The sequence below is a fragment of the Typopeltis vanoorti genome, chromosome 9 (genome assembly GCF_054136105.1).
Source record: "Typopeltis vanoorti isolate ZY-2024b chromosome 9, IOZ_Tvanoo_1.0, whole genome shotgun sequence".
NCBI lineage: Eukaryota > Metazoa > Arthropoda > Arachnida > Uropygi > Thelyphonidae > Typopeltis > Typopeltis vanoorti.
In genome coordinates this window covers 82,630,243-82,645,423 of record NC_143557.1, presented here as the reverse complement: position 1 = coordinate 82,645,423, position 15,181 = coordinate 82,630,243, and the positions used below count along the sequence as shown (strand labels likewise).

Below are 15,181 nucleotides of genomic sequence, written 5' to 3'. Positions count from 1 at the left end.
GAGGAAAGAATTATAGAAAGCTCTTCTGATCCCATGACTAGGTCCAATTGTTTCATGCCGTGAGTCCCCTCATCACAGTCTGCCTCACGTTGTCAGGAGGTGTATATATTCCATTTCCTTCTTGTGTGATCTTTCCAATCTATGTGTCCATAGTTGAAGTCCTACATAATAATTACTTGACCTGCACTCACTGTACTGATTTATTGATGCATGTCTTCCACATCATCCCTGGAATCCTCTGACTTACAGCAGCAATCAACAGCATATTATGTCCTATTGGCCTCAATCTCACACCAGACTGCTTTGGAAGAACTGCCATCTGCTCACCTGCCTCTTACTCTTTCTTGGCTGCAATTCATCAGCTTCCATACTATTTTCTCTATCCTCTCTGAAAATGCTAAATTCTTCACATTCTATCCTTGTAACTGCATAATCTGCTCACTAATGCCTACAACTTTTAATACGATTGCACTAAACAATGCTAAAAAATTCCTCCCTTTTGTTCCTGATATTTCTGGCATTAGTATGTAAAAACTGTAGCATCCTCTTAGGTCCCCAACCACCTTTACATTCTGAACTGACTATCCCCATTTGAAATTGTTTCTTGAGAGACTAGATTCTGTATGTTTTGGTCATTCTCACACTCACAAGTGTCATGGGTGCCCTGCATATAAACACACACACTTATCTGCCCACTCTAATGGCTTTAATTTTTCTGACTTTGCACTTGTGCACTCTTGATGAACAAATCTCTCTCTCTCTGTGTCGATACCTAACTCCAAATCTATTTAAGTGCAGTCCATCAGCATTATAAAAATGTTTCTGTCCATCAAATACAGACCACAGGTCCACAAACTCTATATCATTTCTTCTGTGCAACTTTCATATTGATTAATTTGCTATCAATGCTCTCATCCTCCTCCTTAGTTTGCCTCTATCATAACACTGAAGGAGACTTACAACCTTCAACCTCTCACTCCTCTCTTCCAATAGCATTGTTACATCCACCCTCATAGAACTCATCTCTGAATCATTGGTATCAGCCAAAACAATTCTTTAACCTTACCTTTCTGCATCCTGACACTATCACTAATATTGTAAATTTTTGCACCAGGAAAACAAGATTTTGTCATGCTTTAATTAAGCACTGCTCTGCTCATGGAATCTCTGTACAAAATTTTCTCCTTATCCCCATTTCTATCATTTATTCATGTGATCTTGTTTCTTATTTCGGATCTCGTATTTTTTTTTTTTCTTATCAGCTCGGTTAATGTCTTAACTTTTCTGCAAAAATTGAAGTTTCAATTTCTTCAAATTTATATTTCCAATGTCCTGTGAAAGATTAAATGTATGTACACTATTTCCTCTTACTGAAATGCTCTTCTTTCTCCTGGCCTTCCACTACCACATATTCAACATTATCTTTGATATTAACATTTTCCAGTCTACTCTACTAGCAGTTGTTTCATTCTGTCCAACCAACTGGCACTCACTCTCAAAACACTTACCACATACTCACCAGTTTCACTCTCTTTCGACACCGTCCTTCGTACATCTCGCACACACTGAACTCAACCAAATCACGAAAATTCGATTTAAGTTTTACTTTAAATAACAGACTATAACACAATTACATAACTTATTATTAACTAAATTTTGATAAGATGACATCTTTCAGAAGATGTAAAGACAAAGTTACTCTACTATGCACTCTCCCTTGTGGTCTCTATTAATAATAATAATCATCATCATACGTATCAAGGATATAGGACTAGTATGGCCTGTTCCGGCCTTAGAAGTCATCGTTGAATCGTTTAAGAGGAGGTCCTGGTTTTCTTTTTCCTAATGGCTTGTACTTTAAGGCTTGTTTTGGTAATCTTTCTGTTATCATTCTCTGAACGTGTTCCATCCATCTATGTTTATATTTTTTAATTTTTTCAATTACTGGTTCTTGGTTTAATTCTTTCATAATATCTTCGTTTCTTTTGTGATCAAATAGGGTATACTTTGCAGTTTTTCTCATAAATTTCATTTCTGCTGTTGTTAATCTTTGTTTGTCTTTTTGTTTTATTGTCCAGATTTCGCTTCCATACATTAAGACCGGTAGGGCTAATGTATTGTATACTTTTAGCCTGGTTTGTTTTTGAACTAGGTTTGGTTTAAATATAGAGTTAATTACTCCTGTTATTTTTAAATATTTTGCAATTTTTATGTTTATATCTTTTTCATTTTCATAAGTGATCATACATCCTAGGTAGTTAAATGAATTCACCTGTTCTAAGATCTTTTTATCTAATACTATTTTAGTTCTTGCTGGATCTTTTCCTTTAAAGGCCATAGTTTTTGATTTTTCCGTTGATATTATCATACCATAATTTTTGGATATCTCATTTAGATTTAAAATAGCTTTCTGTAAGCTATCTTCAGAATTTGTAATTATTATTTGGTCGTCTGCAAAGAGGAGAGTGTTTAAGTTAACTGTAGGTGAAAGTTTAATTCCTTGATGTAAATTTTTACTCCATTTTATTATTATTTCATTTAAGTAGATATTAAAAAGAGTTGCTGAGAGGGGACATCCCTGTCGAACCCCTTGGTTTATCTCTCTTGTATATGATAGCTCATGATTTAATCTTATTTGTATTTGATTATTTTCATATATACTTGTGACGGCTTTTAGGATATTATTTGGTATTTGTCTTTCTTTTAATATGTTAAATAATATGTTTCTTTTAACTTTGTCAAATGCTTTTTCAAAGTCAATAAATGCAATATGTGTTTCTAAATCATATTCTCTTCTTTTCTCTATTATTAATTTTAGGCAGAAGGCTGGGTCTATACATGATCGTCCTTTCCTAAATCCATTTTGTACCTCTAGAATAAAGTTTTCGGAATATTTCATTAGTTTGTTATTTAAGATTCTGCTGTATATTTTGTAACATGAGTTTAGTATACTGATACCTCTATAGTTTTTAGGGTCATCTCTATTACCTTTCTTAAAGATAGGAATCACAATTGCTTTTTTCCATTCTATTGGGGGGATACCAGTTGAGTAAATTTTATTTAAAAATAATAAGAGTCTTCCTTTGAATCTTGTTCCTGCGTATTTATATAGTTCTGAACCTAGCTTATCTTCTCCAGGTGATTTTCCGTTTCTTGTTTCTTTCAGGCTGATTTCTAATTCTTCTTCAGTTATTTCCTTTTCATTTTCGTTAATTGTTTGCCAGTTGTCTTTTTTAAAATATTTGTCTGTCCACAGTTCTGTGTAGTAATTTAGAAATTCTTCTAATTTCAATTCAGTGTTTAATTTTATGTTTTCTTTGGTATCTGCATTTAGGTGTTTCAAAATCTTATATACATTGGGTCTTATTTTATATAAATCATGTTCTAAATTAGAAACAAATTTATTCCATGATTCTCTATGTCTTTTTCTGACTTCTCTTTTAGCTATGGCTCTTATTCTTTTATATTCTATTTCATCTTCTAATCTTTTACTGCTTAACCATTTGTGATAGGCTTCTTTTTTCTTTTTGATTATTTCTTTGATTGTATCATCCCAGATCTTTGGTTTTTTTCTTTTATTGAATTTTTTGGTCTTTCCTAAGCTTTCATTTGCTGCTGCATTTAGTATCGTTTTTATATTAAGCCATTCTATTTCTATTTCTTCATTTTGTTTTATTTTATCTAGATACTGGTTAATTCTTTGTTCATATAGCCATTGTACATTTGTGTCATTCAATAGTCTAGTTTTATAAACAAATGTTTCAATTTTTCTTTCTGTTCTTGTTACTTGTAGCCATTTAGGTGGTAATCTTAATTTTATTTTAACAAGGAAGTGGTCACTGCTTCATATCCTCTCTGAACTCTAACATCTAGAGAAAATTTGGATGTCTTTTCATTTAATATGAAGTAATCTAATATTGATTTCCATCCTCTTACTGCCCAAGTATATTTATGTATGTCTTTATGTTTATAGAAGGAATTCATTATTTTTAGGTTATTATAAACTACAAAGTCAATCAATTTTTTACCATTTCTGTTTAGAGTGTGTTCTCCATGTATTCCTATATTATTATTAATTTTCGTGTTTCCAATTCTTGCATTTAAGTCTCCTGCTAAAATTATGTAATCATTTTTATTTATTTTATTATATATGTTTTGTAGCTGATTATGAAAATCAATATTATCCTGTTCTCTTCCTTCTTCTGGGGCATATGAACCAATTATTGTTAAATAGCCTCTATCTATTTTTATTCTAGCTTCTATTATTCTTTCATTCCATAATTTATAATGTTTTAACTGTTTTGAAAGGGAGTTATGAATCCAAATCATGACTCCTGCTTGTGCTCTTTGGTCTCTGTCGACTCCACTGTATATCACATTAAAATTTTCAGTTCTCATAGTTCCTTTTAATTTCTTTTTTGTTTCAGTGATTACTGCTATTTTAAAATTTCTTTCATTTAATAACTGGTCTAATTCTATTTCTTTATATGCTATTCCTCTTACATTCCAGTTTGCTATGTGTATTATATTTTGTCGTTTCCATTTTCGTTTTCCCTTTTCCATTCCAGGGTCGTTTCCCATAGATTCAATCCGATTATCTTTTTCTGTCAGCTTACAAGTATGGTTATGTTCTCCATGTCAGGGGACTAGCCTGACGATTGAATAGTTCAGTGGTAGGGCTGCTACCTTAAGGCTTCTGAACTCGCCTTCTTCCGAATTTAAACCCATAGGAGGAATAGGGTATATTGAAGGGGAAAGGGTAGATTATAGAAGAAATATAGTAAGGTTTATAGAGAGGACATAGTTGTAAGGCCAGAAATGAAAAGACCCCATGGCCCTTGAGTACTCTAATAGCGCAAGGGTGATAAAGTAAGAAGAGTTGGCTGATAAGGCCTTATAGGAAAGATTAAAGTAAGTGGGTCTTCCTCAAAGTAGAAGGAGGAGAGGATAGATCCAGCTAGGGGTCCATGGGAGTGCCGCTTTCCTTACAATCAAGATGATTGCACCTTATGGCCCTGTTAGTCCACGAGTCCTTATTCAGTATATTCGGACCACCCCACCATATATATATATATACACACACACGCACGCGCATGTACACACACACACACATGGTGGGCTCCCCTATCCGCCACCCAGGGGATGTGCTTTCTAGGGGTTACAGGGTCCCCTGAGAGCACGTCCCCTGTTATTATTATTAATAATAATAATATTCTAGTTAAAGCAAAAAAAATTCAAATTCTTTGGGAATAAAAATCAATTATAGTGAAAAAGAGAGAAAATCTTTCATCAAGCATTTTGGAACCAAAGACTAGTTTAACAAAAATAAACTGCCCAACACTGCATTCAAATCCATCATAAATTAAATAATTTATATCACCTTTTAAAACTGTTTATATGCAATATGGTATTATTATTATTAACATATGACCACCATGGAATCAGAAACTCATAGTAGGAGGCATGCACTGTGCCTTAAATTGATTCAATGTGTCCACATTCACAACATGCTCAGGCAATGCATTCCACTCAAGCAATCACTCTCCATGCAAAGAATCTATACTCCTCATACAGTTTCTGGCGATGGCCTTCTACTCTCCCGCTCCCATTCTATGAAAAATCTCTTCCATGTCAATCTGATAAAAACCCTCTGATTAGATTATATGTCTCGATCATATCCCCCCCCCCATATTCACAAGGGTTTGCAATTTGAATTCTCTCAATATGTCCTCATACTCCACATTCCCAAGACCACTGACCACCTTTGTGAATCTTCTCTGGACTGTTTCTAACATATCCTTGTCACCATGAAAACCCAATGACCAAATCTGTACACAATAATCCATATGAGGCATGATCAAGGCCTTATATACAATGACATCATAACCTCTTTATTTCTGCATGTCAGGGTCCTCTGCATCATTGCCTTATCCAATGTGATGTCTTCACGACTTGAAATGTGGCCTCTGAATTTCAGGTCCTTGTTCACTACCACTCCCAGATCTCTCATTTCCACTATCTCTTTTAAAGTTTTTCCACCAAGTGTATGCTTTGCATCCCATCGCTGCTTACCAAATTTCAAAACCTTATGCTTTACAACACTGAACTGATAGTTCCATTTACCTGCCCATTCTTGCAATCTATTCAAATTCTCTTATAAGGCCACAACGTCTGCTTGACTCTGTATTGCTCTCCCCAATTTTGCATCATCTGCAAACAGCTGCACATCACCAGTTAAACCCAACCCAATATTACTACACAAATTTAACAACAATGATTCCAAAACTGACCCGTGACACACCGCTAGTGACCTTCCGCTTTTGGGATACTGCACCCCCCCCTCTCCCATATACAGCTTTGTGATGCTTATCTGACAGCCAGTCACTGATCCAATTCAGAAGTCTGTCTCTATCTATCTATCTAATGGTATGTCTATGCTATTATTTTATATTGACCAGAGTTAATTTTTTGATTTCTAACATTTCTGCTGTTTTTGCAAAGACTTCATATTTGGGGAAAAATTATATTACAGAAAAAACTTTACCATGCAGTGGTACTTGTGCAAAAATCTGATGACTGTCTAAAGTTATAGTGCCTTTATGGTACCTGCAACCTACTTTTGGCTTACATACTCCGCACATATAATTTTGTTTTGTCCAATTTTGCTTAACAAAGGTCTGATTAAAATGAAAATTAAAATATTTTGAGAAATTTTAGAGATATTCGAAAATTCTAAATTTTATTAAATTCCTTCTAACCAGGAGATGTCCACTTATTTTTGACTTGCAAAGACATAATTGTGTCACAACAAATGGTCTAATTAAAAGCAAAATCAAAATGCTTCAACAGATTTTAACAGATCTTGAATATCAAATATCATTAAATTCCATCTAGCTATGATATGCCAGCTCATTTTTGACCATAGACATATGATTTTTACAAAACAAATGGTCCAATTGAAATCAAAATAATTCAATAATTTTTAATAGATCCAAAATAGCCAATTTCATTAAATTCCATTTACTCAGTACAGAATTCATTAATATTAGTTTAAATCATCTTGCAATAACCATGTAACAAATTAAACCAAAACAGAATCACATACACACATGCAAAGAAAATATTATCTCATGAATAATTAGAAAAAATTATTTCTAAAAAAATGTACCAAATCAAACTTACAACCGTGTAAAGAGCAAATAAAATTTTTTTTCATACTTTCAACACATGCTCCATATGTTGCTCTGCACAGATAAGCTGATATCTGGTTCATGTCACACATTCTGAAATAGCATAACAATAAATTTTATGCAATCTACTGTTATTCCATGTTGAAGGCAAATGTGAATAGTAAACCTCATATTTCACAAATTCCCATAAGAAAAAGTTGAGGACAATCAGATCTGGAGACCATGGAAAGCCACTGCAACACATTATTATCATCATCATCTGATCTCCATGGAGTCAGAGACTTAGTGGAAGGTACACACTATTACACATAATGCTCATTCAACCATGCCTTAAACTGATTCAATGTGTCTACATTCACAACACAGTCAGGCAATGCATTCCACTCACAAGCTCTCTCCATGCAAAGAACCTTTTCCTCACTCTGCTCACACCCTCCTTATACAGTTTCCAGCGATGGCCTCTTCTCCTATTACCCCCCTACCATTCTATAAAAAATCTCTTCTATGTCAACCTGATAACCCGACTAGCTTATATGTCTCAATCATATCTTCCCCTCCCCTTCCCCTACTCAAGGTTTTGCAACTTATGCTCTCTCAATCTGTCCTTGTACTCCACATGCCAAAGATAAGTGACCACCTTTATGAATCTTCTCTGGAACCTTTCCAACATATTCTTGTTACCATGAAAACCTGGCGACCAAATCTGTGCAGAATAATCCATGAGGTCTGATCAAGGCCTTACACAATGACATCATAACCTCTCTATTTTTGCATGTCGGGGTCCTCCACATCATTGCCATTATCCGATATGACATCTTCACATAAAATGCCCCCCCCACCCCTAGTTTGAGTAGCCATTTTATATTTGTGCAATATTCTAATAGGAAACTGAAAATTTTTTTCTCTTATGATGCAGAATGGAAGTAAAAAATCTTTGAGCTGCTCTTTACACTGGAGTCAGTTTGTGCTTTGTAGATAGGCATTACTTTTACACAAATAAATTTTTGGAATTGTTCGTATCGTTTGTAGTTGTTCCACATAATTCAACATGTTTTGCCTTTTGTGTTTCGGCAAATGGTTCACTTGAAAGAAAAACTGGAACTGTCTGACACATTTTTGTAAGGATTCCAAATATGAAATTTGAGTAAAATCCATCCAACTAGAATCTAGAATAACTCGCATACAAATAAAGACAAAACGAATCTTATATATCGTTACAAATTTAGTGAAATCCGTTTAAAAATGAAAGACAGCCAGCATCTTTAAATTTCTAAACAGAAAACAAAGTTAAGCTGAAATTCTGGACTTTGTCACTAGTCAGCTGAAATGGCATTTGTAATTCCATTGTTCTTTTCAAAACCTGTTAAAACACAAGCCAAAATTCATGTTACACATTTCTCCTTTAAGTTTATTAAGATAATAGGTAAGTTGACAAAGTTTATTACTTAAGTGCACATTTACATAAATGTAAATGCTACTAAAAGAACTGCCAAAGGTTACAAAACTAAATTTTTAATTAAATGATTTCAAGCAAATATTTAAATTAAAAGCTTAACTTTTTTTTCAATCCTCTTACCTGAGCATCTCTATAATCTTGTACACCAGAGAGATAATCAGCAAGTTGATTTAGAGCTAACCTGAGAGATTGATTCAAATTTTCCTTTATTGCAAAGTTGAGAACTGCTCGTGCTAACTCATCACCTTTATCTCTCAAACGAGCAATTTTTCTTGTGTAAGCACCAAGATGAATGCAGAGCTCAGCAAAATGCTTTTCTACATTTTCAATTCTATCCTGAATAAAATTTGCTTGAAGTTCACTGTAGAATGAATAAAAAAAATAAATTTGTGTGTGTGTGTGTGTGTATATGTATATATATATATATATATATATATATATATACAATTTTTTACCAATAAAATGTTTCATTTCAAATTAAAATAAGAACGTTTATCTTATTTTATAATTAGCATTCTTGAAGAAAAAGCATCATCTGAAGTTTCCACAAAATAACACTGGTTTTTTAATGCAGTTTTCATATCAATCTGTTTACAACTGAATGACCTATGGCAGTGTTTTTCAAAGTGTGGTACGCATATCCCCAGGGGTACGTGAAAGGTCTTCAGGGGATATGTGGTAATTTTCGGCTATGCATCATTAATTCATGGAATTATTATTAAGAAAAAAGTAATTATTTTAAACGTATATATATATATCTACTCTATAAAATGATAAGCTGAAATTGGAAACGGATGTGATGTCGGCTTGAAAAGGATGTAGACTGTAATGTTTTTGTGTAACGCTTTTGTCAAGTTATTTGAAACGTTTAAACTCAGGGGCTACCCTGAGTGTCGAGTCCTCAAAATTTGAGTCATCGGAATTCAAGGAGAACCGGCCTACCAGTCCGGAACACAGAGTTGGGTGCCGTAGGCATCAGGGGGCAGAGCCCCTAGTTTCTCAATAAATTATATATTATGTATGAATTCTCCTACTCAAATTGCGATAACTGCTTCATAGTTTGCAAAAATTCGCAGGCAATCACTCGTGAATGTTTGTTCAGCTTCGTATATGAAGGTACATTGTGAGCCTGCAACAATATGAAAAGTGTACGATAGCAACTGGTAAAAAAGTAATTATATGAATCAATTTGGTTCTATTAAAATTAAAGCATATTTTTTTGTTTACATGTACATCTAAATTCAAATAAGATAATGACATTTACAACAAAATATACTTCTTTTATTTATTTATTTATTATTATTTTGATAAGGGGATACATGGCAATAATGAAAATTTAGGAAGGGGTACATGGATATCTGAAGTTTGAGAAACACTGACCTATGGTGTTATCTGCTCAGAAAATTTTATGTGCATGCATTCCCATTCTAATTAACAAGTGTCACATTGATGATTACTCAAAAGCTTAAGTGTTTTAAAGTACAGAAATTTTAATCAATGATTCATGTACAATTAAAATTTAGGTATATCAGGCTAATCCACCTCAAAGTAAATCAGCCTTCACCTCACCTTAATGAATTAGTATTTATATAAATCTAATTAATAAATGCTCCAATAAGGTGGTTAATCTTATCTGTATAATCTGCTATGACTGTCAGTTGCATGTATTATTAAGCTGTTTTTGTGAAAGAAAAAAAAAAAAGTTTCAGGGAGGAAAACTTCAGCCATTTCCACACGAGACTGGTTAATTCACTTTCTGTTGAAAAGTTCTTATAAAGGATCTTCACATCCCAGACAGAATTCAAATCCAGGTCTTCTCAACCAAAGAGCATCATCATTACTCACTGAGCTATACAGGCTGTACAGAAGTAATAAGATTGTGATAAAGTAATAAGATAGCCAAGTGAAAAAACTTCCATCAACTTATCTCTAATCCAGAGAATTTTAATAATAAGGTGTGACACCTTTTCGCAACTGGTACATGGAAATATGACTTCTCCATTACTTCCAACTTAGTATTGCCACCTCTGGGTCTGGCTCCCACTGATGAGACCTCAATAAAGGTCGAAACCAGTCTGGGTAGTGACCCTTCCCTTAATGCATAGCATTATACATGTCTGCAAGGAGATGTGCTTTGCATTATGGATGAGAAGGTTATGAATGGATGGAAGTGATGAGAAGTTATACCACCTTTGCCACAAGTTGCCCCAGTCCTGAAAATACTTCAGGCACAAACTTTGTTTGCTTACACTTGGATGAAGGATTAAACCAGATATATAATTGGTAGCATAGACAAGTGAAAAAACTTCTATCACCTTTGGCAATCCATTCCACTCATTCACTACTCTCCAAGAAAAGAACCTAGCCCACACATGTACTAACCACACTCTTAGACAGCTGCCAAATGCGACCCCTTGTTTCCCCCCCCCCAACTCCCCTTGTATTGAAAAATTTCTTCTGTGTCAATCTTACAGTATCTCTTTAGTAACTTATAAGTTTCTATCATATCCCCCCCCCTCCTCCACTTGTCAGCTAAACTCTGCAACCCACACACCCTCAATCTATTCTCATGGGGGGGGGGGGCATTCCAAAGACCTGTCACCAGCTTTGTCACTTGTCCCTGAATCCTCTCCCCAACCTCTTGATCCACAAGAAATGCAGATGACAAATCTGTGCACAGTAGTCAATATATGACTAAATCGTAGCTTTATAAATAGGGATAATAACCTCCCTCTCTTTACTTGTCAGTGTGCTCTTCAGCATTCAAGTAATCCTCTGAGCTATTCTGCCAACTCTTGCAATATGTCCTCTGAATTTCTAATCTCTAGATCCCTAGCCTCAATCAATTTCATGTAATGCAAAGTATGTGATCTTCTCATCTCGACGTGTATTACCTTACATTTTATAACATTAAATTGACAACCACTGTCCTCTGTCAACACTGCCAATTTATTTAAATCATCTTGTAAGATATCTACCGTATTTTCCGGTGTATAAGACGCACTTTTTTACCTTAAAATTTCATCTTAAAAATGGGGTGCGTCTTATACAATGAAGGAAAAGATTGTTTCCTCTTTTCAAAGTCATACGCACTTCCTTTTATGTTCCAAGATCTTTGTAAGCAGTTAATGGTGCAATCAAATTAATGCGTGACCTTCACATGTCACCCCGTTCTTAGCGCGTCATTGGCTAAGAATGGGGAGTCCCTATTCAAGTTTCATAATATCTTATCCGAGTAATCAGTTAACAATGTTTATCAGTATTGAGTTGACGTGTTGAGATATTTTGTGTTGAGTTTCATATTTCCCCGTAGATTTTAGTGATGGAAAAAAACAGGCGACATTCATATTCTTCAAGTTACAAATTGCAGGTTGTAAAATATGTGGAAGAACACGGGAATAGGGAAGCTGAAAGACATTTTGGACCTCTGCCTACAGAAAAAATGATTAGAACGATTAGAAGGTTTTTTTCTAGAAAATTGTATTAAATTTCTTGGGTGCATCTTATACACCGGAAAATGCAGTATATCACCTTTATCAACTACTGCCCTCCCTAGTTTTGCATCATCAGCAAACAACTGAATGTTTGCTTTCTGAAGATACTGAGTATAAAGCTAGTGAAATATGAGCAAATAAGCAAACAAATATATTACTTGTTTTCTTATCACAGTCTTTTCTTTTGAATTAAAGCAGTTATAAAACCCTAATTAATGAGAAAAACAAGTTTGGGTAGGCCCAGAGTCCTACTGATTAAAGTAAGATTTTTGTATTAAAATAAAGAGCCAAAAGGCTTCAGTTCAGCGATACAAATTTATAAAAATCAAGTGAATATTAGATCAAGTATTATTTCAATAACTCTTACTTATTGATAAGTAAGAGTCCTCTTCAGAACATTCAAAAAACGTTCTTACTCGTGTAACAAGGAATCCTGGGTTTAAAGACATTTGGTTAACATATCACCCAAGATATTATTAATGAGGGATTTATATCAGAATAGACATGTAGTCTTGTAAATAATCTAACACATGGTTAGAGTTAAAAACAGCAGAAAGCCTAATCCTATTAACTCTTATCAAAACTAGGTGCAAGGTTTGCGTGGAATGGTTCTAGCAAGAGAAAGGGGGACATCCTCAATTTAAGTAAGCATTTGAAAACTGGCAGGATGGATATGCAGCTCTTGAGGATATTATTCTAAACCCTAAAGATTTTTAAGCCATTATTCAGAATGATTGATAAAGAAGCATGTAAGGCTGCCTTTCATCAAACTTTAGAGGAATAATGGCTTAAAAATCTGCTCTCATAAACCCAGTTCATACACCCCAGAGTCATCACATCAGACAACTGTGATACTGAAGAGGGTGCTAACTTGCAGATTCTTTGTACTCTATAGAGGACAAAGAATCTGCAAGTTAGGTTGTATAATAATAATAATAAATCAGAAGTTAATCTTCCTCTTTATAAGGCTTGAAGAAAACTCCAACCTACTCAGATATAATTTGCAGTTTGTGTGTATTTCAGTTAGATGATGACGGCACACAAGGATGAATAAAAGATGTTAATGAGTCCAATATTTTCTCTCTATCTCGCTCACAGAGACATATATCTTCAGGGATACAATATAAAAGTTATAACATGCACACATGCAATGCAAACTAAAGTGCCTGATTATAATTAAAAGCCTCATGTTCTATAAGAACATCTACTATGAGAACTAGTAGAGGCCATGGGTGATAAACAGAAGGTCTAAGAATTACAGTTTAGTATATATCAGGGAGTTTCATCCAACCATATTTATTTAAATTAGGTTAGTTTTTAAGAACAGCTGCAAATTGTTTAAAAAATTAGTATATTAATACTTGTTGCAATGAAGGAGGTTTTTTTTTTTTTTTGCCAGATTTGATTCTGTGACTGGAGTTCAAGGAATAATCTATTAGAACTGACTGCCCATAATTGTAGTAGCAGGTGAACACAAATACTTCTTCCAGTTGGATGTTAGCTGATAACTTATGCAAACAGGCCAATGTGCATGAGCAATAAACTTTATATACTGTTAGAACTCAGAGAAGGAGATCATCATTAGGAGAGCAGACATGACAAGGCAACCAATTAAAAACAGGTTTGTACTGTTTCAAACCTTAAAGATTTGGCTTAGTTCAGATGTACCCCTGATATAGAGAATAGTGACAGCATTACTGTAATTTGTATGCAGAAAGAGTAATGGATTGGAGGAAGTTAGGCATTTCATTAATTCTAGAATTATAACCATAAGGTGTGGTGTATATTGTTAAGTTCATCTGTGAGGGAGGTCTGGCTAGAACAGAGACTGATGGCTCTATTACCTAGAGCTTTTATAATATATTACTGTTAGGAGGGTGATGAAAAAGTTTCTAAATGAATTTGTCAATTTGTATCAGTTTTCTGTATACTGTAAAAGAAAGGTCACTACTAGAAAGATATGCTATTCAAGTGTTATAACTTGGATTCTGGAGGATGAGAAGACAGTAGAGAAGTTCACCAGCAAGTAAACAAGTTAACACTAGGGATCAGTGCCGCACCGTGGGTAGGAGGCGCCCTAGTGCAAAACGTTTTTCAGTGTCCCCATAAAATAAGTTTACACGAAAAATTTTTGCGAAAAATTTTATTTTGTTAAAAGTACAAAACAGTTTATACGCATATATGAAAATAAATTTTATTTAACAGTAGTAGAACGTTGTAATCACTGAAATTCATAAATAAGAAATTTTTAATAATAAACATTTTTCAAAAATGTTGTTTATTCCTTAATATATAAATACAACAGAATATATATATATATATATATATTTTGACAATTCATTTTAACTCGGTTGGAATATTATAAAATAATATTCGGTAATAGTCATTAAACTTATTTTATATATATACAGGGTGTTCGGGATAAATTTGACATATTTATAATTAATTATATTTTTCCGTAAGTTACATGTATTAACACACACTTCTCTTCATTTAAAAGTTTGGACCCTTCTTCATTCATATACAAGATGTCAGAAAGGATGGATAGCTGGAACCCACCTGAATCATGGAAGAGAATAACTTGTATCATGATGATTCGTGCCCGCCATCAAAATAAGGATATTACGACTGCTGCCCAATGCTCCCTGAATACAGTAAAAACAATCAGGCATGAACTAGAGACTTGCAATGGTGACTACGAGGATGTAGCAAGAAGAAAGATCCCTAGCAGACGATCTGATTGCGTTCGTACAGCAGAATTCCTCGCAAATCTGCAGGAACAGGTGTTGAAGAACCCTGGCATTGGAATTCGGGCTTTGTTCGTGGAGTTGCTAACTGTAGTCAAGCCCTGGATAACAAGGGTAGCCAATGGTAGGCCGTATGTATGGCAGCAGGATTCGGCCCCTTGCCACACCTCTGGGAAAAGTCAAAAATGGTTGTCTGAAAATTTCTACGACTTCACCAGTCCAAATGTTTGGCCTCCAAACTCCCCAGACCTTAACCCCATGGATTATTTTGTATGGGGCGCAGTTGAAAAAGAC

The 15,181-nt window shown here is 34.4% G+C and overlaps 1 protein-coding gene across 1 annotated transcript in view; it reads right to left on the bottom strand.

Moving 5' to 3' along the window:
* The window catches only part of Fam92 (CBY1 interacting BAR domain containing protein Fam92), a 170,324-nt gene that overhangs the window by 123,150 nt on the left and 31,993 nt on the right, over positions 1 to 15,181 (bottom strand). The window contains exon 2 of the mRNA XM_090397465.1: positions 8,767 to 9,007. Within this exon, the coding sequence (XP_090253591.1) occupies positions 8,767 to 9,007 (241 nt within the window). The remainder of the gene's footprint in view (positions 1 to 8,766; positions 9,008 to 15,181) is intronic.